General features: G+C 41.8%; 2 protein-coding genes across 6 annotated transcripts in view; one reads left to right on the top strand and one right to left on the bottom strand.

Moving 5' to 3' along the window:
- The window catches only part of DIDO1 (death inducer-obliterator 1), a 58,706-nt gene extending 50,341 nt beyond the window's left edge, over positions 1 to 8,365 (bottom strand). The window contains exon 1 of one of the 5 annotated variants that reach the window (XM_068911996.1): positions 8,172 to 8,365. The gene's annotated coding sequence lies outside the window, so the exon portion shown is untranslated. Of the gene's footprint in view, positions 1 to 3,221; positions 3,300 to 7,440; positions 7,501 to 8,171 lie in introns of those variants that run through there. The other 4 variants (XM_068911998.1, XM_068911995.1, XM_009670808.2 and 1 more) reach the window with 4 other exon arrangements.
- A 5,804-nt stretch (positions 8,366 to 14,169) lies between these two features.
- Positions 14,170 to 20,884, top strand: GID8 (GID complex subunit 8 homolog). Its single transcript, XM_068912176.1, has 5 exons — positions 14,170 to 14,391; positions 15,468 to 15,597; positions 16,831 to 17,027; positions 17,532 to 17,729; positions 18,056 to 20,884. Exons 2-5 carry the CDS (start codon positions 15,480 to 15,482, stop codon positions 18,227 to 18,229), a joined length of 687 nt encoding a protein of 228 aa, XP_068768277.1. The 5' UTR covers positions 14,170 to 14,391; positions 15,468 to 15,479; the 3' UTR covers positions 18,230 to 20,884.
- Positions 20,885 to 24,480: the final 3,596 nt, after the last annotated feature.

Below are 24,480 nucleotides of genomic sequence, written 5' to 3' on the forward strand. Positions count from 1 at the left end.
GCATTATCAACCAGTCAGAAGACTGATCCCACGAAAAACGGCTATATTCCATTTGTCAAAGACAAGATCTGGAAAACTCGTACTGTTTCTACGAAGCAGCAACAAAATTAACCCCTTACATCCCCAAACATCACAAAAGCAGCTCAAAGGAAGTCAGTAGGACAAAGCCTTCTTTGTACACAAATAAGCAATTTTATTTGGACCGTGGGCAAAGACACAACCTATCAACCCCTAAAGAATAGCAGTAAACAGATTTTGCACTAAGAATTATACAAGCACTGGAGACAGACATGTACACATAGGACTGCAGTGTAATTCTCTCCATCTGCTCTTCCCAGAAAGATGCAAGAGCAGACTACTTAAGTGAGAAGCAACAGAAAATTGGATCACAAAACTTCACATTTAACGCTCCTCTGAGGAGAGCCCACGTTGTCCAAACCTCTCCTAAGGCTGGCACAGAGAGTTCCTGACGTTTGTAGGTGTAAATCAACACGAAGCATAGACTTGATAGAATAACCACATCCATGCTAAGAATGTTCTGCTGGTATACTGCACTAGTTCTTCCCACATGTACAACTAGGATATAGTTCTTATTTTCATATAAAATGTATCCACTGCTTACTGAATTTAAGTATCTTCTTTTTAAAAGTAAGATACCCTTAAGTTGTGAAATGGCAATGTTGTGAATTAGAGAGAAGTAACAAGGGTTGAAGAGTTAGAGAGGCAGCAAGTCACGAGGCTCAAGTCCAGGTTTGGAGGGACGGATATGATCCTAACACCACTCCCACAAAAACTAATTTAGTATCTTAGTACTTGACTGCTGTAGATAAGCCACAGTCCAGGGTCAAAAGTCCAGACATCCCTCATAATTACAAACATTTTATGTTACTTAGAAGTTTTAATTTAAAGGATCATGTTAAAAATACAACCTGCATAAAACTGTAGTGTTTCACTGCTGATAGCTAGACCTAGGAGCATTAAAAAAATAAAAAAATAATACTACAAAAACTGTAACACTATTCTCTGTAAATGCTTTGCTGGTTATAGTTGAACACACTAAATTAATTCCAAAATTGTAACAAAACTACCACCTCATATACCTGCAGTATTAACAAGTTAAAAGTTGCAGTTAATTTCTTCCTATTCCAGAATCAATACATTACTTCCCATTAAAACATTAACATATTTTGTAATTTGCAAGAATAAATGTAGATTCAGTAATATGTAATGCAGTTATGCAAACATGTTTCTCAAAAATATTGCATCCTAATTTAAGAAATGCCTACTCTTAAATACTGCATGAAGCAGTGACAGATCTAGGTAAACGTTAATAACAGTGCTATATAACCACCTCAGAGACAAAACACCACCACTTAGAGCTAGTTTTAAGGCAGTATTTACTACCACTGCAGTATTTCTGTCCCAGACATACAGAACACAAAGTGATACTGATTTGTCAGGGACGACATTACCGACATCTACAATATAGTTTCATGTCACCCTTCCACTCAGACCTGCAGTGTTTCTTCCCTCACCTCCCAATCCCTTTATCCAAACACAGGTGGTAATATCTGTAAAGCCTCATCTTTCAGCAACTGGGAAGCACCGGATAGCATCCCATCCACTTTTCCACCAAAATAATGGAAGAGCACAGGCTGGACTAGCATGAAAGATCAGGCTGTTCCAGGACAGAAATAGTTACACCGGAGTATAGTGGGAGAACCTGTACCCTCAGAAGATGGTAGAAAGAAAACGCGTACTGGTACCCATGCCACCGCAGTCTCCATCGTGAGGAAAGAACTCCCCAGAGAGAGACTTCAGACCACCAATGAGATCAAGTCTACCAGAAAAAAAGAGAATTAAGTCAGAGGATTCTGCACCCTGATTGAGACTCCCTTACGCAATCTCAACAACCATACCCCTCCCCCAAAAAATATGTTTAAAGGTACTACAAGACTTGGTGGCATCATGTTTTTTTTTTTTTTTAATGCTGGTATGAGGAATGATTTAGTACCATCCATCACCACCACCTTTCTATTATCAGACATCCCTGAAAACAGAGAGCTCATGTCAATGAAATTCTATGGCACACAGACTTTTTGACTTTCAGTGCTGCTTTTTTTGTTTGATGTTGAGGAATTATTTCAGATGTCTAGTGCATGGCACAAAACACTCATTCTATATTGGTAGAGTCTGTTAAGTGCACATTCACAAGATATCAGGTACTATACGGTGGCAGTGCTCACATCAGTCACCTAATAAGATGAAAAATGTAAGCGTTAGCTAGTTTTCTTTTTTTTTAATAACTTCCCAAGATGCAGAAACAAAGTTCTCTTTTCTTCCAAGTTTAGTCTTTAGCCATCCATCAATACAAACCCCTTCTGAAATTAGTATATACACCATTATCCTCTCCATTATTTTTGTCAGGCTATTCACTTACCTTGCATCGGCCTCATAAGAAGGCCACTGTCACAGCCTCACATGATGGATTAACTGAACACACACAGGACAGCAATCCTGCACATTTGCAGTTAATCTGAGACTTCCTGGAAGCACTGAATTTAACATGTATGCACAGTATCAGATAACTATGCACGCATAGTGGACTCTAGTATGCAGTTAACACTTAAAAAAGACAGTGAGCGACCCCACAGCATGACACAACTAATCCAAGCAAAAAACGCATAAGGCGGCTCCCTGGCTTATGCAACACAACATACACACACTCTTAAGTTTATTGTGATGTCTTTCAGACTAGAAAATAATTTTCTCAAGCTCAACATCTTTTTTAAAATCTGAAATCAAATTGTATCATACAGGATCAGAACCATCACAAAAATCAAATGGAAAGAAGGGATGGACCACCCAGTTGGTAACGCAGCAGAATGAAAACAGCACCAAGCATTACAAGTTTATTTTATTCTGGACAAGTAGCAAAAATATGCTTCTTTGAACCAAAGTGAAGTCCCCACAGCTAAAATCAGCTAAATAGCAATTTCTCATAGAAACATTCCAGGCACTTTAGCAGCAAGTAAACTAAAATCCTGGCAAACATGAAAATTTATTAAGTAACAGACAGGACTACGATCACATCTACACTACAGATTTTCATTGTCACAAGTCAGGAACGTGAAAGGGTACAATCCCCAATCAACACAGCAGCGCTGGCATAAGCTGCTCACACAAATATGATTATACCAGCAAAACTGTACACTTTTTACCTGTATGACTCAGTCTGTTTACAGGCTAGGGCAGTAGGTGTGCGCAAGAGCGGTGCAGCGTAGTGTTGTCAGTGCAGCTGCAAACGTGATAGGAAAGCTCTATTAACACACTAGCAGAGGACCTTCCACATAGAGAAGCAGTTTGTATGAGGAGGAAGTAAAAATCTGAAAGTTCACTCAAATTCCTTGAATGAACAAAGCTACACTGGCAAATACATTTTAATACATTTGTGTATATGCGAAAGGTTTTGCCAGCATAGCTATAACTGTCAAAAGTCAGGGAAAGCACTATACTAACAACTCTACTGACAAAACCTTTGTAAAGGCCAAACCTAAACATAAGGCACTTTCGCACACCGTGCACATCCTCCAAACTGTAGGCCCATATAATCATGTTTCATAAACAAAGTTCATATTCATGTTTGGTGTTTTCTGCATTTGAGGAAACATTAACTTATTTTTTTTAGAGAAAAGAGCACAAATAGTATTAAATAGATTCCACCAGTGTTTTCTGGTTCAGAGCTTCACTGTTATTTACAGGACTCGGCAGAGAGACCTTCTACTGCCTTACTACCAGATTGACATCTGGCGTTTTCATGATTCCTACAGTATTTTCTGAAGCCTATATTCGCTTTCTTCTCTGAATGCTCTTCCCATATCTGCCTAACGATGAAAAACTTCCCCAAAAACAGCAAAATGAAATTGAATTTTTTGGTCAGTTTTGTTTCTGCTCTTAGGGTCTGAACAGAATGAGCAAATAAAAGGTGGCTAACAGATTTTGCTCATTAAGAAAAGCTCTGAGCAGCACCACAAGCAGTGTCGATAGGTCTGCTTTTTTTCCCTTTTACATAATAGAAGGGGAAAAAAAGGAGGCTTTCCAAGGTCAGAAGCTTGCTGAAGAAGTTAACCTTTTCTGCACAGGAAATCTTCTAAAGATATTTCTGTTTTTTAAACTTGAGACCAACTACCAATTTCAATTGCCATTAGCTATTACTCAATATACTCAATATACCTTTACCATACTTTGGCCATTGCTTTGAATTAGAAGCACATTACAACTACATACTACTTATCTGCCTAACGTTCATTTATCTGCTTCTGAACTTGATGTCTTCAGCAGCCCTGAATATATTTTCAGCAACTGCACAGGAAACAGGGCTTCAGAAAGGTGATTCACACAGCCAGGCACTTTCCCACTGAAGTACTAAGGAGATCAGCTCTTTAACACGATTGTTAGGAACCCTCAGCTGTTAAGTGAGACAGTAACTGTTTATTAGGTTCAGGTCTAAGAGTTACATATTGTAAAGATGTGAAACATCCTGCAGCTTGTTTATTTTTACACACATAAGATTATAATCCTAGAACTGTCAAATTCCAACTTGAATAGTTACACTGTACCTAGTTCTCCTTCAACTGTTGTCCACAAACTAATAAAGTGGCACTGGCTTTTTATCAAGTTGGCATTATTGTAGTACATGAAGTAATTACACACATCCTGGGAAAGTCTATCTATCCATATATAGACATATATAAATCTTAGCTTTACATTATACTTCAAAAGATCTGTATCTGCTGGTAAGTCTGGTTATTGTTGCCAGCACAGCCATGTGTGCACATGTGGACTCTGAACAAGTGCTTGATTTCAATTTCTGACCCTATCAGCACACCTGTTGGAACAAAAATCCTGTACTTCTCCATACTTCTCCATGATTTTTTCTTCTGTTTGCAAAGCCAGCCTAAGATATGAAATCTGAAACCAGTTAGCAGTTTCGTTCTTATGCCATCAAGGCGGCTTCGTAAAATTAAGTGAAATGGAAACTAATTTCTCCTTCAGAATTCAGTGAAATAACATACACTTATTACAGAATACTGATTTTGCTACTGCAAATGCAGGAAACACAATTCAGTTCCAGTTTTGATAAAGGCTTTTTGTAAGGACATATATCATGCTCATTAAATACCCTTTGTCTTATCTCTCCCCCTGGAAAATTAAAATATTTCTTAACCTCAAAATCTACCAATGCTGTTGAGAGTACCATCATTAGCATCTGTGAAGCATTCAGTTATTTTAGAAATTGTTTTAGATTAAGGTGTATATCAGTACTTTGTTTTTAAGTGCAACCGACAGGAACTACAGACACGACTAACGAGGACAGAGGCTTTACAGCATACAAAGAAGCTACCAATTCTTGCATAAAAAGTTAGATTAATCTTGTTTATGTTAAAATCCTCTCCTTAAACTTCTTGCCACTGTCCAGCTGGTTACAGCACTACAGGAGACACTAGGCAGAAGTGTACCAGAGCGTGAAGCTAGTGCACACAGATATTACCATTTCGGTCAGCTAGAAACCACCTAATCTTACTCTTACTGAGTACAGTCCCTTCTTCCCCTTCATTTTCATCAGTCAGGTTTTATAAACTTTCAAGTCTGTAATCCTTGCCTTTCCTCTCTCCACTTAATACTTTTAGGTAACGTTTCAGGCTGCACAGAATTAAAAGCCCACAATTTTAAGTTACAACTATAAAGACAACGACTGTTTTTAACTGAAAACAAATAATTTAATCCACTTCTAAATAATCTTAATAGTGAAGCAGGTTTATGTAGAACAAGTAGTATCTGCTGATGAGTCCACTGGGCACTAAAAAAATATGCATTCAATTTTATTTATTGCGTCACACTCTCATAGTTCTACTAGCATCGTTTCTAGGAGTTTCAGGGTTTGTTTATTGATTTTGTTTAAAACAAAAAACAACACATCTCCCCTTAGTTATATAAAAAGCACATTTGAAGCACCGTGTGCATTATATGCGTTATATCCAAATAGTTTTTAAATCTATGTTTTACAGTGTACATGATGTTGCAGCAGGACAAGATTATTCGTATACTAGTAGAAATTAACTAACCAGAATCTCCCTCTTTTGTTTAATAAGGGGGGCAGAACTCTTGAAAAAACATTATTTAAGCTCTAGTCTTCCAATGAACAATTATTCAATTTGCAAATCAGTGGAGTCATGCAGTCTCAAAGTAGGCTGAAGACTAACATGATCCTTTATTCTTCTACCAAAGTGCATTTTAAAAGCTTTGTGTGCAATACGTTTCTGGAACTGTCAAGGGAAAAAGAACAACAATAACAAAAACTAAGGCCTCAGTCTGAAAAGCTATTTTCAGCACACTTCTATATTTATTCCTATAGAAATAGCCAAATGTCAGAGAACGGTAATGAGCAGCTGGCATACAAGGAAGTGGAGCAGGACCCAAATTATCTATTACAATTAACACAGTATATGCTACACTCGTACAGTAACTAAACATTATCAGTTTTTGCTGACCAGCAATTCAATTGTTCAAAAGGGCTAGTAAATTTGTTTCTAGAAATATCAACAGGACAGGGTTAGAGCTAAACCAGTTTGAATTACCACTTATAAAAACTATGTGTAAAATTGAAAGACCAAAAAAAAAAAAAAACCCAGTAAAAGAGTTTTCAAAAAGGAAGTAAATAGAGTTGACGATCAGATGTCAAAGAATTTACTTAAAGAAGGCTATGTTCATTAAATATTCAAAAGAGCAAATATCTAAAATATCTGCAAAATATCTAAAATAGATTAGCCAGCAAAAAGACAAAACAGGAAAATTAGGAATCATATATTTACATCCTTTTAAGTTATTTAAAAGGAGTCAGCAATTTTGCCTCCCTGAAGTTCCTAGAAAAAACAAAACATGAAAGCCCATTCAAGAGAAACAGCATGTTACACTGTGTTAAGCTACAGAACATACAAACATCATGAAAAGAATAAATTATATATTAATTTTGTAACACATTAAAACGATTTCATGGTTCTTTCCAAGTCAAAAATGACAAACCATATTATAATATAGGATTTTCTTCACCCACCGCCTGAAATACAGCTATCACTTGGAGATAAAAATTGAAAACTACTTGAACTATCTGAAAGAGAATTTTGTCACCATAAAGAATCGCTTTTGCAAGCAAATAATAAGCAGCAAACAGGTCTATCGTGACCTCTGCAGGACAGCATTTAAGTACATCAGTGCAAAAGGAGAAGGAGGAGTGAAGAGAATAAAGTTATTGACTGGGAAATTACTGAATACTTAAAGCCAGTCAACAAACAGCATTGTCTGGAGTTTCAATCCCTTGTCCTTTCCCACTAAAGAAGTCACCAAAACAGGATGGAATTCACCTTTTCTTGAATAACTCACCAACAGGCAGAACACTTTCTCAACCCCAAAAGAGAAAAAAAGGAACTTCAGCTCAGGCAGGTTTTAGTCCCACCCACTGAAGACCCCAGACCCGGCGTGAGTTTTCGGCTGGGTTTCTGGAGTCCCAGCCAAGGAGCGCACCGCCCCAGCGCCCAGCCGCCCGCCCTCGAGGCCCTGGCGGAGGAGCCCTCATCCAGCACTGGCACACGACGGAGAAACTGAGCGAGAAAGGCAGGGAAGTCGATCGTGACGTCACGGCGAAGTGTGTCGGCGTCAGCTTGATTATGACGTCGATCGCCTCAAGAGCACAACCGTCATCTCCTTTCCCCCAAGATGGAGGAACCCGCCTTCTAGCCCGCTCCGCCCGGGGAGGGCGTCCTCTCCGCTCCGGCCCAACCACGTTATGAGCTTACGGGGCGGCGGCTTTTAGCTTCCTTCGGGGCCCCCGCACCGAGTCGCCGACCTCCTCTGGAACCGGGCCAGGCCTCCGGCGTGCCCGCGCCCTGGAGCCGCACCGACGGTGCCCTGGAAACAGGCCGCGCCGCCCGCGGGGCCCTCCGGCCGCCCCGACCCGCACCGCCCGCCCGCCCGCCTCCATTTTCTAGTCAAGCCCAAGGCGCCCAGGCCGGAGGAGGCGGCCGCCTCTTCTCCGCGACCCCTCCGCCGCAGCGGCGGCCCCGCTCCCTTTCTCCTCCCGTCCCGGTGCTTCTCCGGTTGCCTCCCTCACTCACCGCGGGGAGGGGGTGGGGGGAATCTCGCCGCCGCCGAGGGGTCTCAGCCGAGCCGAGCCGCCATTTCCTCCTCGCAGCCGCTCCACAGCGCTGGGCGGGGGCTGCTCCTCCCCCGCTACCATAGAGACCGACATGGCGGCCGGCCGCGGCCTAGAGCGCCCACCGGCCGGCGCACCGCTCAGCGCTTTGCGCACGGCTCCTCGGAGGACTCGGCGGGCTCGGGCTCCGCCTCGCGGCCCAGCGCGGGGGGGGAGGGGGGGCAGGGTGCAGCTGCGCGCGCGCCGTGGCGGACGGCGCTGGGCGGGAAGCGGCGGGAGGCCCTGCCCGGTCCCCGCACGGCCCTGTGGCGCGGGGAGCTTCCCTTCCGCTCTGGGCAGCCGCCCGTCGCCGTCCGAGGCGGCTGAGGGGAAGCGGGGGCCCGGTGCTCCGCCGCCGCCTGGCTCTGTGGTACCAGCAGCGCCTGCTCCGTTTCTCCTCCTCACCAAAGATGGGGGCGATCTTACCTCACGGGAGCGGCAGGCTTTTATGCATTACTCGAAGCTCGGAGGGCCTAAGCAAAACAGCCCTGCAGCAGTGCTAAATACCGTTTCGCTCAGGGACTTAATCTTGTGGGGCAAGTGCAGCTTGCTCACAGGATAAACGTGGCGCAGGAGCTCCTGCACTGATCCGAGAGCTGCCTGCAGCGCTAACTGCTCGCTTCAGCCAGCTCCCCAGCCACGCTGGGCTGATTTCATTCTGTTTCCGTTTTCTTTTTTCTAGTCTAGTCCATCTGTTTTTGAAAATTAAATAGCAATTGTTGCAGTAATGTTTTCCCCTCGGTCCAGGTTATTAATTGCTGTGGGAGAAAAGTTTAGCTTATCCACCACATGGAGGCTTCCCCATAAACTCCCTCTCGAGAACGCTTAGGCTATTCAGAAACTCTCCAGTAGCCAAACTCTGCTATAAACAGTTGGGGGGGGGGGCCTAAATCCAGTTCCCACGTTTTGTTCCTCCTGTCAGTGTTCGATACTTGTAATCAGAAACACCTACAGCTCAAGATCACTGAGGGGGTCCTAAAATTTACAGGATGACCCATGAGGCCATGCAAAAACTTGTGACATGAATGTTTGAAGAGCATTCTGCTCAGAGGTGGAGGTATAACATTTGGTTCCTGCACACCCTGATCCTGCACATTTTTCCTCCTGGGCTGACACATTAATTTCAGTTGGATTCCAGACAGCTGCAGCATTTAGTAGAGATGGTTTAAGGACTAAGAACATATGAGAAAACAGAGGTTAAAAAAATACTTAGTGTTAATTCTGTAGAATGATTCAATAACAGAAATCTACACTCTAGAGCACAACATATACAAGACTTCTGGTGGTAAAAATTCACTGTTAGAAAAGCTATTATTAGCCTTTTTGCAAGAGTACAAAGTCAGCCTCTCTCCACCTGTAAAGCTGGCCAGTATGAATACTTACTTCACACAGGAACACGAAGAAGTAAAAACACTTGAGATGCCTGTGCAAAAGTACAAGACAGCATTATTAAAGGCAAACAGTACTTCTTTAACTCTTCTTTGACTACAGAGCTACAATAAATGAAAGGCACATGGAGGGGAAATATCTTATGCTTTGGTAGATCAAGCCTCACTGTGATTTATGCCCTAGGGAAAAGCTAATGGCATGTTGTTAATGCAGGGATTTAGCGTCTAGGGAGTGTGCAAAACAAGGAATTGCACACCAACAGGGTGAATGGGAGATGCCTGCATGGATTTGCAGTAAAGCAGGTATTAAATACCTCACGGTCATTCGACAAGAGGTTTACACCTTAATATAACACTGATTCAATTTGCACAGCCAGTGAATACTAACCTACATCTTTGTGTTAAAGATTGCCTTGTTTTCACTAATCTCAAGTCAGAGTATCTACCTTTCCTGTGTCCCTTCAGTTAAACAGTCTCTTCAATACATCAGCCCTTTCTCTGCCTCATTCCTTTCCCTGCCTCTCTCCTTTCCTGTATTAGAGCTTACCTTCCCTCAATTTGGGGAATTTACTCCTGGGTTACTGATCTGAACTTGAATTGCGCTGGCAGCACATACAGATCACCAAGGAAAGGGTGACTTCTATAATGTGATTACTGACTCAGTTTAGGCCCCCTTTCGCATAATGTGATGATAGTTTCTAACTGCTTTGAACTCAAAATACTGCTGGGAAATCCTAGCAGAAAGATTAACGACTATGCATCAGCTTCTAAAACAGTCTAATAAGCACCTTATCTAGCTCTCCTTAAGTCCCAGAGAGGCGTAGGCTTCACACATGCGAGGCCTTCAACACTACTGTCCTTAAAACTTTTCTCAGTTGCTTTCAAAAATCTTTTCCACTGTTAGGCAGTCAATGCACTGAGACTTTGTCCTGCAGTTGATGCATCTTCTATTTTTCTCCTCAAATTCCCCTAATGTATCAATTTTTATAAAAAATTTGGGTAGCTGCAAAATGGCCTTACTTATGTTTGCAGTGTATCACACAAGGGGACCCTGGTCTATAGGCACTACCATAAAACTATGGTTTGTAATACACACTAAGACATTATCTTTGTGTTGTAAAGAGAGGGCGTCCCCTGATACGGGTTCACATGGTGAGAAAACAGCAAAGGGATGTCAACTCCACTCTTTCACTCACCCGTCTCTTCACTGAGATTTTCAAACGTTTGGAGATGCAGAGCCCCAAAAGATGATACTTACTTTATGTTCAGCCCCTTTTCTCAGTTCTTCCTCACTGAACGTTCCAGGAAGCCAACTTCAGCAGCCAAGTGAAAACTAGAGTCAGAGCTAGCCCATGAAAAGAGTAGGAAAGAAAGCAAATGAACAAATGCTCTTCCCTCCTCCATTTGTTTTTTGAACAGATAATTGATCATTTTCAGTCAGGAGAGGCTAATTTTTGTCAGCTGTGCTCAAGTTTTTACCTTTTTGGTGTATAAAGGCCTCTCCACCTCCACGGTCCAGCACACAACTCAAAACCAGACACCACGGGTGTCAAGGCAGTCTGTCCTTTCGGAGCTCAATTCTCCAAGGCAGCTGAGTCATCATTTTTCATAAGCACTGGGTGCACACAGAAGTACTTTGCCCTCAGGTTAATTACGTTCACATAAAGAAAGCGTTCCCCTTCCCTGTCAGGAGACAGAAGCTGCCAGGGATTTTTTTTTTTTTCCCAGTTCCAGGTAAACTTTTTCCCTGAACGTGTACCCTTTCACAGGGATTTTAGTGACTTCTTCAGGGATTAGTGATTTTAGTTTGGGGTTTATTGGACTCCACTCAGCTCCAAATAGCAGCTACCAAAATACCTCCAAGTAAACTCAAGTTTATCAGATCATAATCCAAGTAAGAATTCTATAAATTGCACTGAATTACTTAAGCAGATATATCATACAAGTTTCGCTTATTCTCAATTTTGTAGTCATAACAAAGGCCAAATTTCCACAATATTACTACTCCTATTACCGTAAGATTATTGTAGGACGGTGGCACATCAAAGACACAGGCTAGTTTCCAAAGAGCAAAATACTTTTCTCCCATGCCTTCTAATCCAACTTTCAAGCCACAGATGTGTCCCGCAAGGTTTTCACCGAGTAATAAAACAAAGTTTTGGTTCCAAGTTTGGGGAGAATCTTAATAGAAGTTAGGATTTACTGCTAAGAAGAAGTGGAATGATGCAGGAAGCTTTTGCCCTGAACTGCCAGACAGCTTTGTGCCTTCCTACTCCCTTTCACTTTTGTGAGGCTTAGTATCTACTAGAACAAAGTCCTGCAAGCCATACGTGTCGGTATTGCCAAATCTTTCAGTATTCCAGGCCACAAAGCACAGGGTACATAAGTGTCTCACTAAATATGCACATCGTTAAAGACAGCAAGCAGATATTATACATGATATGACTAAACATTTAATCAATAGGACACAAGTTAAAAGGAGGGGAACACAGAAGGGGACTAGACAGGTTTATATCAGGAGAGAGTTAGTACAAAGTATATGTCCTTTATCACTCAGGAAACTGCCGAATCCCTCAAACATGCAGAATTTTCATCGTATCCAGCACACTAGTAGGGAAGACAGGCCGATATCAAGATAAAGTAATTACAGTTTTATAAGTTATTATATACACTTGTGATCTTACCACATTGGGCCAATGCAACCAACAAAAAAGCATTACTATGAACAGTACTATTCAATATTATTTAACCACATAAAACAACTCAGGCATCAGAAAAGCACTTTGTTTTCAGCCTCAGTAAGAAAACACTTAATTAGCAACATTGAAAATGTTTTTGTTGCAACTCAAGTGATTATAAAACCTCTTCTCCTCTCAAATAAAGCTGTCTCTAAGAAGCTTTGACATTACCAGAAACATCAACAAACTAAAAAAAGCAGAGGAAAGGGAAGAAGAAGAGAATGCAGTGGACGTTGCATTCTATACAAACAGATTACAAACTTCTTTTTGGTAACCTCAGGGTCAGAAAAAAAAGCCCATTCCTAAAGAAATAGGTGGGGGAAAAAAGAGCATTTTTCACAACAAGCAAAACCACGACCCAGGATCTGCTTTTAGCCCATTTTTACTTTTCTTTATCCCAGAGGACAAGAAAAGGATAAAGGGAAACTTTTCTATTGAAGTTAGCTGAGCAGCCCAACTTGTTTAAAAAAAAAAAAAAAGTATTAATGCTGCACAATCACACATGCTGCGAAACAGCAGCTCACAAATTTTGGTTGGCTTATTCAGTACGGTATTCTACTTACTAGAAAGCAGTTACACCTATTCTCTGCTCTTTACCTGTAAGCACTAACTGTGGTATGAATTACACTCTGGTGTCTCCTCTCTGCTTGAGGTGTGGTTCCCTGTCTAGCAAACTCGGGAAACCCTCCTAGAGAGGGGCGTTTGCCCACTCGCTCCCTCTTTATGGAAGTCTCCTGAGAAACCCCACCTTTCAGGGAGGAGCTGATAAAATCAGGGCATCTAAAAGAAACAGAGATTTACAAGCCCGTTGGTTCAGAAATACAAGAAATGCAGGTCAGAACATTTAAGAGAAAAGTTATGGTTGCCTAAGAGTGAAATTCACTGAGAAAGGTTGTTAGATTAAAGCCTGAAGAAATCCCGCCCCCCGTCAAAGCAGCAGGAATACTTGCCAACACTGTAGCTTTGCCATATGGCTAACGACAGCTGATGGCATGTCTGGCTAAATACGTTCTTCTTTTGTGCAAAGCTCTGTATTATTTATGAGCCTAGAGGTTTGTTTGGAGAAATAAGTTAAAATCATGTGTTATCGATTAAATGCAGAGATTCTCAATTTCAACGGGGATACAGTTTTAATGAAACTGAGTTTTGGAGACTGTGCTTATGGCACAGTTGCAAAAAAAAAAAAAAAAAAAAAGGAGTGAAACAAACAAGTAATTGTGTCCTTATTCTCCCTCTGTGAAAATTGAATTTTCCAGGGGACTACCATCTCCACTAATCCACACAGAAAAAACTGCATCTCTTAAGGCCCGCTTTCCACGTAAATATACAAACTGATTTTTTTTTTTTCGTTATACAGTGCTTTCATTCACAACTCCTATTGGATTTAGCGGCACTGAGCGGAGTTTATCGCTTCTTTTCCGCCGCCAGTACCAATTCCGACAGAGATCCCACAGCAGAGCCCTCCGCCGCGGCAGCTCACCCTGCCCCCGCACGCCAACAGCAACGGAACCGTTAATTTCACATTAACGTGCCCAGCCGTGACCTACAGTAGACCCGCCTCCCTCTGCGCGACCCTGGAAGACTGGCCGGGCCGACTCTGCGGGCGGTAACCCCAGGCTGAGCCCCCGGCCCTCAACCCCCTTGGGGACGGCGGGCGGCCGCGGCCTCCCCCGGCCCCTCAGGCGCGGCCGCCTCCCTCGCACGTAGGCCGCCGCCCCCCCGCCCCCATGGTCACCCTGGCGGGGTCTCCCTCAACTCTATGGTGCTGGCGAGCCTCCCGCTCCCACCTCCCCTTTCGTCTCTATGGTATCGCCTCCCCGCTGGACGTGTGGGTACATGCAGGGACGGGCGTACGCTCTGCTCCGCGCCCCAACTCTATGGTTGCGTTTTCTCGCCGCTCTCTGGGCGCTCATTGGCCGAGCGGGCAGTTCTCGCGAGACCCGCGAGCCAGCGGCCTGGCTGAGGCGGCGGCGGGGGCCCGCGTTGGTGCGTCGGAGCCGGCAGCGCGGCGCGCTCGGTAAGATGGCGCCGGCCGCCCCTTCCCTGCCCCGCGGGACGGGGGCTGGCGGGCCCTTCCCCTGGCGCGGCCGCTGCGGGCGGGGGGAAGGCGCTGGGGCCTGCGGCGAGCGGGGCCGGGCGCTTCGGGAGCCCGGGCCTTGGCGAGGGCTGGGTCGGGGGGCAGTGGCTCGGGGGGCAGGGACCGATCGGCCCCTCAGCCGGCGCCAGGCTGGTCCCGGCTCCCGCCGCCCAACTTTCCCCGGGCCGGTCGTGGCTTCGGCCGCGAGCGTCGGGGGAGAAAAACCTGTTGGAAACGGGCCGGCGGTGGGAACGCGCGCGGGTTCGCCCGAGAGGGGTGGCGGTGCCTGTTGCTGTTGTTGTTGCCTTTCCTCCCCCTTTCGCTGCCCCTATGAGATGCAGATAGATGCCTGGAAGTGATTAAATGTCGGCTTAAATTTTTGCGAAGCGCTCTGCTTCCGAATCTGGAAAAAAAAAAAACCAAGTAGGGGGAAAAAAAAGGCAATAATATTTTGGATGTGATGTCAGGAGTACTTTTGCTGTCAACAGCCAAGCAAAGCTAGTATGAATCTTTCATTTGTGCATTGGATGCCTTAACACGTAATGTTTTGTAGCTATCTAGTACAGGTAGCTATCCAGTCGAAGCTTGGAGGAAAGCTTTAAAGTAGATGTTGTTCACAGAGGCTTTGCTTTAAATGTTTGTTAACAAATTTTCTGGTTTGCTGCCAAACTCTCGATTCATTTGTGTCACACTGTGATGCTGTGTGTGCTGTATAACTCTTATGCTATGTTTATTTGGACCACATATAAGAGAAAGATGAAAAGGTGATGTGTGAATCTTGTGTTTTGACAGTTGAGGAAAGCAGCTTTAGAGACTGGTCAGTATATGTGAAAGAGTGCAGGAACAAGGTGGGTAAAAATAAAAAATAATGATTTGGGATAAACAGGCATCTTTTGGAGTGTTAGTTTAAAAGATCTCATAGACAGCTGTAAAGGTGGTAGCAATACAGTGCTTATGTACGTTAAACTTACTTTTTCTGGAAACGTGTTAAATGAGTTGCTTTTCTTTCCTTGTAGTAAGAGGCCAGGATGAGTTATGCAGAAAAACCTGATGAAATCACAAAAGATGAATGGATGGAAAAACTTAATAACTTGCACATTCAGAGAGCAGACATGAACCGCCTTATCATGAACTACCTTGTTACAGGTAATAGTGAGTAGTAATGCTAGGAGACTCTTAAATGTGTGTCACTTATTTTACCAAGACAAACAGTTTTTTGCTAGAACATGCTACTGGATGGAGTAAAATTAAGGGTGGTAAGGATTTCATAATTACTAGTGGCTTTTCTTAGCAACATATATTTGCTCCTGTGTTCTGTTAAATGGAAACCAACTTAATTAGCTCCAAGCAAGGAGTTCAAGCAGATTTCTTACGAAAGAAATGACACTTATTAATCCCAACTCTTCTGCTAAGTGGTATAGAGAAGAGAGTATTTTTTGGAACACAGTGTTAGCAAACATGACTTGCTTCCAGCTTTAGTCCTTCTTTGTGCCATTTAAAACAGAGTTCAAGGTATGTCGCTATTGTTAAAAAGCGCTCTCAAAGCTGAACAGAACAATTGTCAGAAGCAACTTTTAACTGGCTAGAAAGTTCAACTGCAAAAGGGCACCATTATCAAAATAGTCTGAGACCAAAACCACTTACCTGTTTAGCATATAGCCTAACGTTATACTTAGAACAATCAAAAACCCTCGGAAATGGGCCCTAGTAATTATGATTAATACTATTCCAGTAAGCTGTACCGGGGCGGAGGCATTTGTATTTTATCTACACCCCTGTTTACACTGCTGTGTCGCTGGAGCCTCTGGGATGAAGGAAGAGCATTTCAGTGGGTGTTATAGTTAGGTATGATAAATCATTTGTGTGCGTATGAAAGCGGGACTTAGGATTTAGAATAGCTCTTGTAACTTTTTTCCAAAGAATATAGTGTTAGTATGGGAAACAAAACCAATTTCTTTTTTCATTTTGTTCTCAGTAAAACTGGTAGGTCCATGTAAACAGAATTGAGGGGGCATAGGGAGAAGGAAAAATGCCCAAACTTGGAAAATAGTAACATTTTGGGATAAGTATACTGCTCAATTTAAGTGTAAAACAAGTTTTATATTTAAGAGATGTTGGACTATAACTTGCATGCATCCTTAGAGAATGGGCAGTTGAATTAAGAATGAACTAAGCATTATTCGATGCCTATTAGAATTAATAGGTACCTATTTAAATGATAAGAACTTTTCAGAAGTTCAGAATTAATCTTTTAATGACAAGAATACACAAGTAATATACCAGTCTTTTAATTTAAGCTCTGTGTGTGTGTGTGTGCGCGCTTTTTTTTTTAAGGTGCTTCATTAAATAGTTTTTTAAGGGAAAATGTTTCTGTTTCAGAGGGATTTAAAGAGGCAGCAGAGAAATTTCGAATGGAGTCTGGAATTGAACCCAGTGTTGATCTGGAGACCCTGGATGAAAGAATAAAAATTCGAGAAATGATATTGAAAGGACAGATTCAAGAAGCCATTGCATTAATAAACAGTCTCCATCCAGAACTGTTAGATACAAACAGATATCTTTATTTTCATTTGCAGGTATGGACAAGTGGCGAATTTTATCTTTCTTGTCAGGGTTGCTGAGAGACTGGAAAAAGAACGGGTGTGGGTTTTAGAAGCGCCTTGAGGGGTTCTAACTGAATATGCCTGCAATTGCAAGTGTTCTTGACATCATTTTGTAGCAAGGGGAAACTTTGTGGCATGCAGTGCAGTAACTATCATATACAATTAGTAACATGAAAACTTCTAACAACAGTCCTCTCTGACTTACCAACTTCCAAATAACTATTACCTTGGATTTCTGGTAGTTCTGGTAGTAACGTCTTTCAAAACCTGTTCTTCAAAAGTGTCAGTCTTTTCAGTAGATTTTGTACACAAGTCTGCTACTCTGTCTCACGCACGTGGAAGAAATGACTTCAAACTGTCAAGATTATCAACTAGTATTTGTCTCAAATTGCATACTAATGACTGAAGGTTACAGTCTTGAAATACTGAAGATTTGCTGATTAGTTTAGCTAATATTGCTGTATTTCTCATATGTAGCAGCAGCATTTGATTGAACTGATTCGGCAGCGTGAGACAGAAGCAGCTCTGGAATTTGCTCAGACCCAGTTAGCAGAACAAGGAGAGGAGAGCAGAGAATGCCTGACAGAAATGGAGCGTACGCTGGCTTTGCTTGCCTTTGATAATCCTGAAGAGTCACCATTTGGAGACTTGCTTAACATGATGCAACGACAGAAGGTAGTACTTTCCCAAAACAAAATTCTCGTCTTTTATTCGTATGTGGTAAAATGGTGTCTAAATATTTTTAGAAATGTCTAGAAACATGTATACAGTGGTAGGTAAAAGAACAGAAATATCTCTGAAGTGAAATTCAAAAAACTGATGCTGCTAGAGTCAACTGCTTGGCTCTCTTCCATATCCTATGAGACTGGAGAAAACACGGAACTTTTTCCTGACCGTATTCAGCGGAGTCAACAAACTGTGTGCGGTCATCAATGTTTGTGTGATGTTACTGGTGTTAATCATAGGAAAACTACTACTAAACTCTAGTATTTCTTTCCCAGGTATGGAGTGAGGTGAACCAAGCTGTCCTAGACTATGAAAATCGTGAATCAACACCCAAGTTGGCAAAGTTACTGAAGCTACTACTGTGGGCTCAGAATGAGCTGGACCAGAAGAAAGTGAAATATCCCAAAATGACAGACCTCAGCAAGGGGACAATTGAAGAACCTAAGTAAAATGTGTGCAGATGGACATCAAATAATCTTAGTACTGCACAGTATACATTTATATCAGTCTGTGACTGAAATATTTTTACTACAGTACAGCACTCAATTCAGATTTTTCAATGAACATCTAATTTGAAGGGAGAAAAGTCCCTTTTGAATGCTGCAAAAACTGCATTGAAAGGCGCTGTATCTCTTTGAAAGTCTGACTTAGGCTATGCACTATAATACATTTTTAAAAAACAATTAAACAGGAAAGGAAACATAGCATTTTTAAAAGTACAGAACTCAAGGTTTCTAATTGGCTACTGATGCCTAGTTTAGTGGCCAGTGAGTTAATATGGAGTTATATTGGCAACTCTTCAGTTAAGTTTAACTGTCTCCTCTTTGAAATGTGTATATAGAACAGTGAATATTTTCTACCTTTAAGTTATAGCCACATATACATTCCCCTTGAAAGTAACTGGTCAAGTTTTCATCTATAAACTTTGCAGTAAGGTCAACCTTTTGCCTTGGAAATAGTGTACAAACTTGTAAATCATAATTTAAGGATTTTTTTTTTTCCTTGTTTCTGACTTTTTGGTGCTTTATATGGTGAGAGCTATGTTCATAATGGATCAGTGACCCATCTTTTCACAAGTAGTATTGTTGGAAATAAGTTTTCTCTTAGTTTTCGTGAATGACCAAAATGGCCCCCCGAGGCAGTTAAGAGTTTTTGTTAAAAGGGGCTTTCCCCCTATGTTAAACTTGCAGCTGTAGACACTGCAGTGATTCCAGCAGATTATCAAAGCTTTGAAGACCGCTGGGTTTTTGTAAGCTGAAAACACGTACTTGTGTTAGGAAGTGAAGTTGGCGGGGGAAGTATGCTCGTTGAGGCCTCTGATCCATCATCTTGTGCAGGTTCTGCCTTTATGCTTGCTGGATGAGAGTCTTAGTTTTAGGGCTACTTAGGGCTATTTTTATGCCTTGAGCTGAGCTGTTTTTAAAAAATGAAATTTCCATTTTCCCAATTCTTCCATACCTTTCTGAAGAGATGCAGTTCATCTTCACCTGTATTTGTTTACTGACTGTCCTCACTCCAGTTAGGATTATAGTTTTAATGTTTTACATTTGAAGTCCAGACTTTCAAGTCAACAAATTGTAGTCTTCTGGGTATGGGATGTTCTGGTTGACTTAATTTTGCAGCACTGTATACTGGTATATCCAGTAGTAATCAGCACTAATTTTGCCGCATCAATTTCTAGATTTTTAAGCCCATATATCGAGTTATTGTACAGACTTGCTGAGCAAAGACCAGTCTGATGGATGAAATAGCTTAACATCACAATACGCTGGCAGTTGTCATACCAGTCCCATACTGTACATAATCTAGTCTTGTATGTTAGGTATTTCCCTGTAGAACGAAACTTAGTTTTTACTTAATTTTACTGGAATACTTATGCATTAAACTGTATAAAGCTTTGCGGATACATCTGACTTACGGAAACTAACAAAACCTGTTACTGATTGCATTACTGTGAACACTGTTTACTTGTGTAGTTCTTTTTTGTGGAGGAGGGAAACCATTGTTTGTTAAGCAGCTATTAGAGATGCAGAGCACCAAGGTTAAGCTAGATGATGGGTATAACAAAATGATTTTTGATTTGTTTCCATTTATTACTGATGGTTTTGTTCTACGTTGGAGGCTTTTGTGGTATGCAGGTCTTAAAGTTCATACATAACTAACAAGCTATCAGTTCCCCCCGCCTACGACAGTAATCTGGCTTCACCCAGACTGATTATTCTGACGCTTACCAAACTGTTAACTGTTGGATTTTTTTTCTTTCTTTTTTTCCCGTCGATTGCTGTCTAAGAACCATGTATAACTTTTAGTTTGTGATAAACTGTATGGTTAATGTAACTTTGTTTAATAACAAACTGCAGAAACAAAACTGGAATAGCTCTAATTTCTTCGTGTATAACTGATCAGCTTTTCCTCTATTCTGACACTTGTGTGCTAAGTCTCATCTAAAGCTTCTCCCGGATGAAGTGGAAAGCGGTGCGTTTTTGTGGCATGACTAGCATTTTTCTCCATGAGAAATGCAGTATTACAGTCCTGGTTGAGAAGTTCACTGTACTTCTAGAACGCTACCTTAATTTCATATAGTATTTGGGCAAAGATTGTGCATAGATTACTTGAATTTTCACTAGCTTGGTTTTTTTTTCCCATTTAAAAATAAACATGTTTTTTAAGGGGTTTAATACGAAATTAGTATAAACTATCTCACTTTGTTTTTATGAACATGCCACATTGATAAGCAGCTTTAATCTGTAAAGTTTTTGGTAACTGCAAGAAAATATTCGAAAGCTATGCATTTTAGAGGAAGCATAAAGGTAGTCATAATGGTACTTCTAAGGATCTTTATATTAGTGTATATAAAATAGTTTGCATATACAAATATAATATATAATCTGTTTGAAATATTCTGGAATGGTAGGGGCTGTGAAGCATATTATAATTTATGGAAATATTGTACACAGTAAACAGACCTCTGTCAGTACACGAATGAACTTTTGTCATATGCATGAGAAATGTCTTATTTGGTGACTACTAATGAATGGGATTTTGTTGACCCATTTTTGTTAGATAACCACTTTAACAAATATTATTAAATGCCACTTTGATCAGTTTGCTTTAGTGTAAAAATACATATTTTGTTCCAATTACTTTAAAGCAATATGAAAATAACTTTTGTATGAAGATTTGTTCCAAACTCAGTGGTGGCAAACATATCTGGTAATTGAATGTGGTACACTACGCTCATTCCTCCCCCAGCCTTTCTTTTGTTGAAAGCGAATAAGGCTATATCATTAATGCTATGAACATAAAGAAGTTGGGTCGTAAAATACCCTGTCTTATACGCCTCTGCAAAAAGGCATGGTATATCAAGTGTGTTTTGATTAGGCTATAAATTTCACTCCTTTTCCAAGACTTATCAGCTCCCAAAATAACGCTGTCTCTTAACTGTTACTGTGTTTCTTTTTTGGAGTGTCAAATCTAAGCTGAGCTGTGGTTGCTTCTGTTGTACAATGGAGTCATTTGTGAAGGGCAGGGAATGATGGGTGTCCGTGAAGATGAAGTACTGGCAGCACTTTCTGAGAAATGCTTACCAAATTGTTTAATTTTGTATAGCTGGAAAACCAGAGGTTGCTGCACAGAAACTAACAGCAGAATTTTTAAGTAGAGCATTTCCTCTCAGGACTTTAAGAGGCAAACAGATACAGCCTGAAACCAGGTGAAGTACCTCTCTCTAAGATGATTTCATTCAAACACTTCCAGCTCCTTCCACCCCCATTAAAAGAAAAGTGGAAATGGATGTGGAGAGCACTTATGTAGCATTAAAAATGTGTGAAGTTACCTGGAAAGAATTCTGTCTCCTTTCTACTCCTTGTACACATAGGGGAAGCCATTTCATTATTCTAGGATGATTTTATTGCTTTTAATTTGTAAAATTTATGCTTTGTATGCTTGAGTATAAGCTTAAAAGCATTACTTTAAAAAGTCCTTGACTGGTAGATGAGTGTTGCTTGACCTGCTTCAAATCACTTTCTGTCCAAATTCATCATGAAGCTTATTAAATTGAGTTGGAGCGTGATCCCTATGTGTCTGATCTTCATGGGTAACTGGGCCTCCCACTGTCAACAGCAGCTGAAAGCCTCCTTTCAGACCCTTATCTCAAAAAAATATAAAAGGATGCGGAGTCCTATTTTAGCCCTAACTCTGCCTTAAACTACACAAGTTGAGGTGGGTTTGAAGCTGTATTGTAGACCTCTATTCCATCTAGAAGCAATGTGACTGGTTAGTATAGGTTCCACATGTCCTTATAGACGCAACTAGCTCCTTTTCATTAATTGTTGCACAAGCAATGCTGTCCCGAGCCCTGCTTGACAGCTGGTTGCCTTTTCATGCTCCGCTATGCAGAGATAAAAAGCAAAGCTTATGAACGGTACCCTCGCAATGATTTCTATTTCTTGATGGGCACACGGTGGTGGTAGGACCTGTTTCTCCTCCTTTCCTTTCCTCTCCTGCTTCCATACGATGAAGTCGAGGACTTCAGTAGTTGGCTATACTACTGGTGACCTGCATGCTGATGGCTTCAGGCACTTCAGAACCAGAAAGCCCTGTGCTTTCCCTGTTGTGCTCCTTGTCTTAAGCTGGGGTTTCAAGCACGTGCTGCTACCCTTCATCCATCTCCTGGAGGAATTCCTGCATGGGAATCACTGCTCATTTAAAAATGAGCTACCTTTTTCAACTTCTCTGCTCGTTTGCTTTATTTTTTAGCATGTTGCTGTCTGCAGCGAATTTATGTTGTTTGGCACTAGAAGCCACATGGATTTTCGTTGAAGTGTGGGCAAGTGGCGTTTAAACAGCTCCTAGATAGCAAGAGGCTCTCAAACTAAACTGCGCTGTCCCTTCAGCAGACAACAGCTGTCTTCTGCGGAGCGTGTGAGACTTTCTCCCTACCCTCCCCTTGGGAACACAGCGTTTGTTCTTGATCAGTGCTTAACTTAACAAAATATTTAAATAATACAACCATTCTGATACTGTGGATAAATTTTAGTAATGGTGATAGATAACTCAAATATTAACTCAATAATCTTTTGTTTAACCTTTTGGCAAATTAAACAGCATATACAAAACTAGAGCAGATTGTGTTCTCACATAAGATTATTTTCTTGAGTTAGCGCCTGCCTTCTGAATTGATTCCATTTGCCGTTTAATCAGCTCAATGGGAGATTTGCTTTCAGCAAATTATGCAGCAGTGAAAGGACCAATTTCTGTGTTTTTACTTTTTAGACTTTTTTTATGTGCATGTAGTAGATGCTGCAAGCTGGCTGTTAACTTTACCCTCAAACACATTTTTTTAACCACAGCTATTTTTGAAAGTGAAACTTGCTTCTTATGTGAGAAGCAAATTAGTCAAAGCAGCTATTCATTGAAGAGAGGATGTTGAGTAGCGTAAGGAGAGGAATTGGAGGAATACAACAAATACAGAAAACTTTGTCTGCTACAGTAAAATTATGATTTGAGTGGGAAGTGGAGCAAGTTGATAGCCAATGGAGCAGCATCTACGCTTGCATCCCACAGTAACGGGACTGTAACATAGGCGTGTTAGCTCATACGCCGGCTGGTTTTCCCTATGGCTGGTTACTGTATCATGCCCGCAATCTCTGCTCTTGAGTTCTGTTCTGAGCTCATTACAGGCTTTAACTTGTGCGGTTACAGCAGCGTTCATCTCCTCTCTCACCTAGAATTAACTAATTCCAAACACATATACCATTTAAAAAGATAAGAATATATACACCCCTAACTCTCCTAATCCCTCAACGCCGATTGAACAATGGTTTTGATTTTGGCTGCAGTGCTCCAGCACTTGACTCCCTCTGCTGGAAATGGGCACAGTAGCAGACTGAATAAAAATACTTTTTTTGCATAGTTTCCAGTTTCCTGCCCAAATAACTGAAGGGAAGCCTTCGACTCGATGACGACTGAACCCCACAGTTACTGCAGACTGTTCCTCTCGGTTCCCCCTTGCACCTAAGCCCGTTGGTATTTACTTCCTCTGTCAGTAGGAGGACTGGCCGAGCATGCCCGGGGCCTTTTGAGGCAGATCTCTTTGCTCTGAGGTAGAAGTGCTTGGGCAAAGAACAGTATGATTTTGCTTTTGTCACCAGCTCTGGAGACCTCCCTGTTTTGGAGTTGTCTCTTTGGTGTGCGAAGCACCGCTTACTATTTCCTAGTCTAAGGTTCAGCTCAATAATGCTTTTACTCCTCTTGATTTAAGTCGTTAGCTGCTCTTAAGGGACTTGTCAAGCGTTCCAGGAGAAAAATGGGTGCATTAGCTAAACGTTACTCTGCTACAGGCTTAATTTTCATGAGCGTTTACAAGCTGCTGGTTTTCCTGGCTGTAGGAGCAGCGGATGGGAGGTGCCTGCCTTGCACCTGTGCTCTGCGCTTTTTGGTGCAGCCCCAAAGCTTTCCTCGCTTTCCCGAGGGCCGTGTAGGACCTCGGCTCGGCTCGGCTCGGCTGGAGCTCCTGCTCCATCCTTTGCTCACGCGTAGTTTCGCAGCGCCCGCGTCCAAGCGGCTATCGGCCGTGCAGTCACCTAACAACGCCTTAGCAAAGCTCTTCCTCCTGCTCGTTCATATTGCTGAAGTGAGTCACAAATCCCCTTGTTTTGGGCCGAGACAACCATTATTTTAATTACTTCCGTAAGAGTCT

This window comes from Struthio camelus, chromosome 18 (assembly GCF_040807025.1).
Source record: "Struthio camelus isolate bStrCam1 chromosome 18, bStrCam1.hap1, whole genome shotgun sequence".
NCBI lineage: Eukaryota > Metazoa > Chordata > Aves > Struthioniformes > Struthionidae > Struthio > Struthio camelus.

What these genes read in the sequence shown, in the direction of transcription:
- GID8 (XM_068912176.1), top strand. Translation starts at nt 15,480, where the DNA reads ATGAGTTATGCAGAAAAACCTGATGAAATCACAAAAGATGAATGGATG. An exon ending in ATCTTTATTTTCATTTGCAG is followed by an intron (nt 17,028 to 17,531) that starts GTATGGACAAGT and finishes TCTCATATGTAG; the next exon opens with CAGCAGCATTTGATTGAACT. An exon ending in ACATGATGCAACGACAGAAG is followed by an intron (nt 17,730 to 18,055) that starts GTAGTACTTTCC and finishes TTTCTTTCCCAG; the next exon opens with GTATGGAGTGAGGTGAACCA.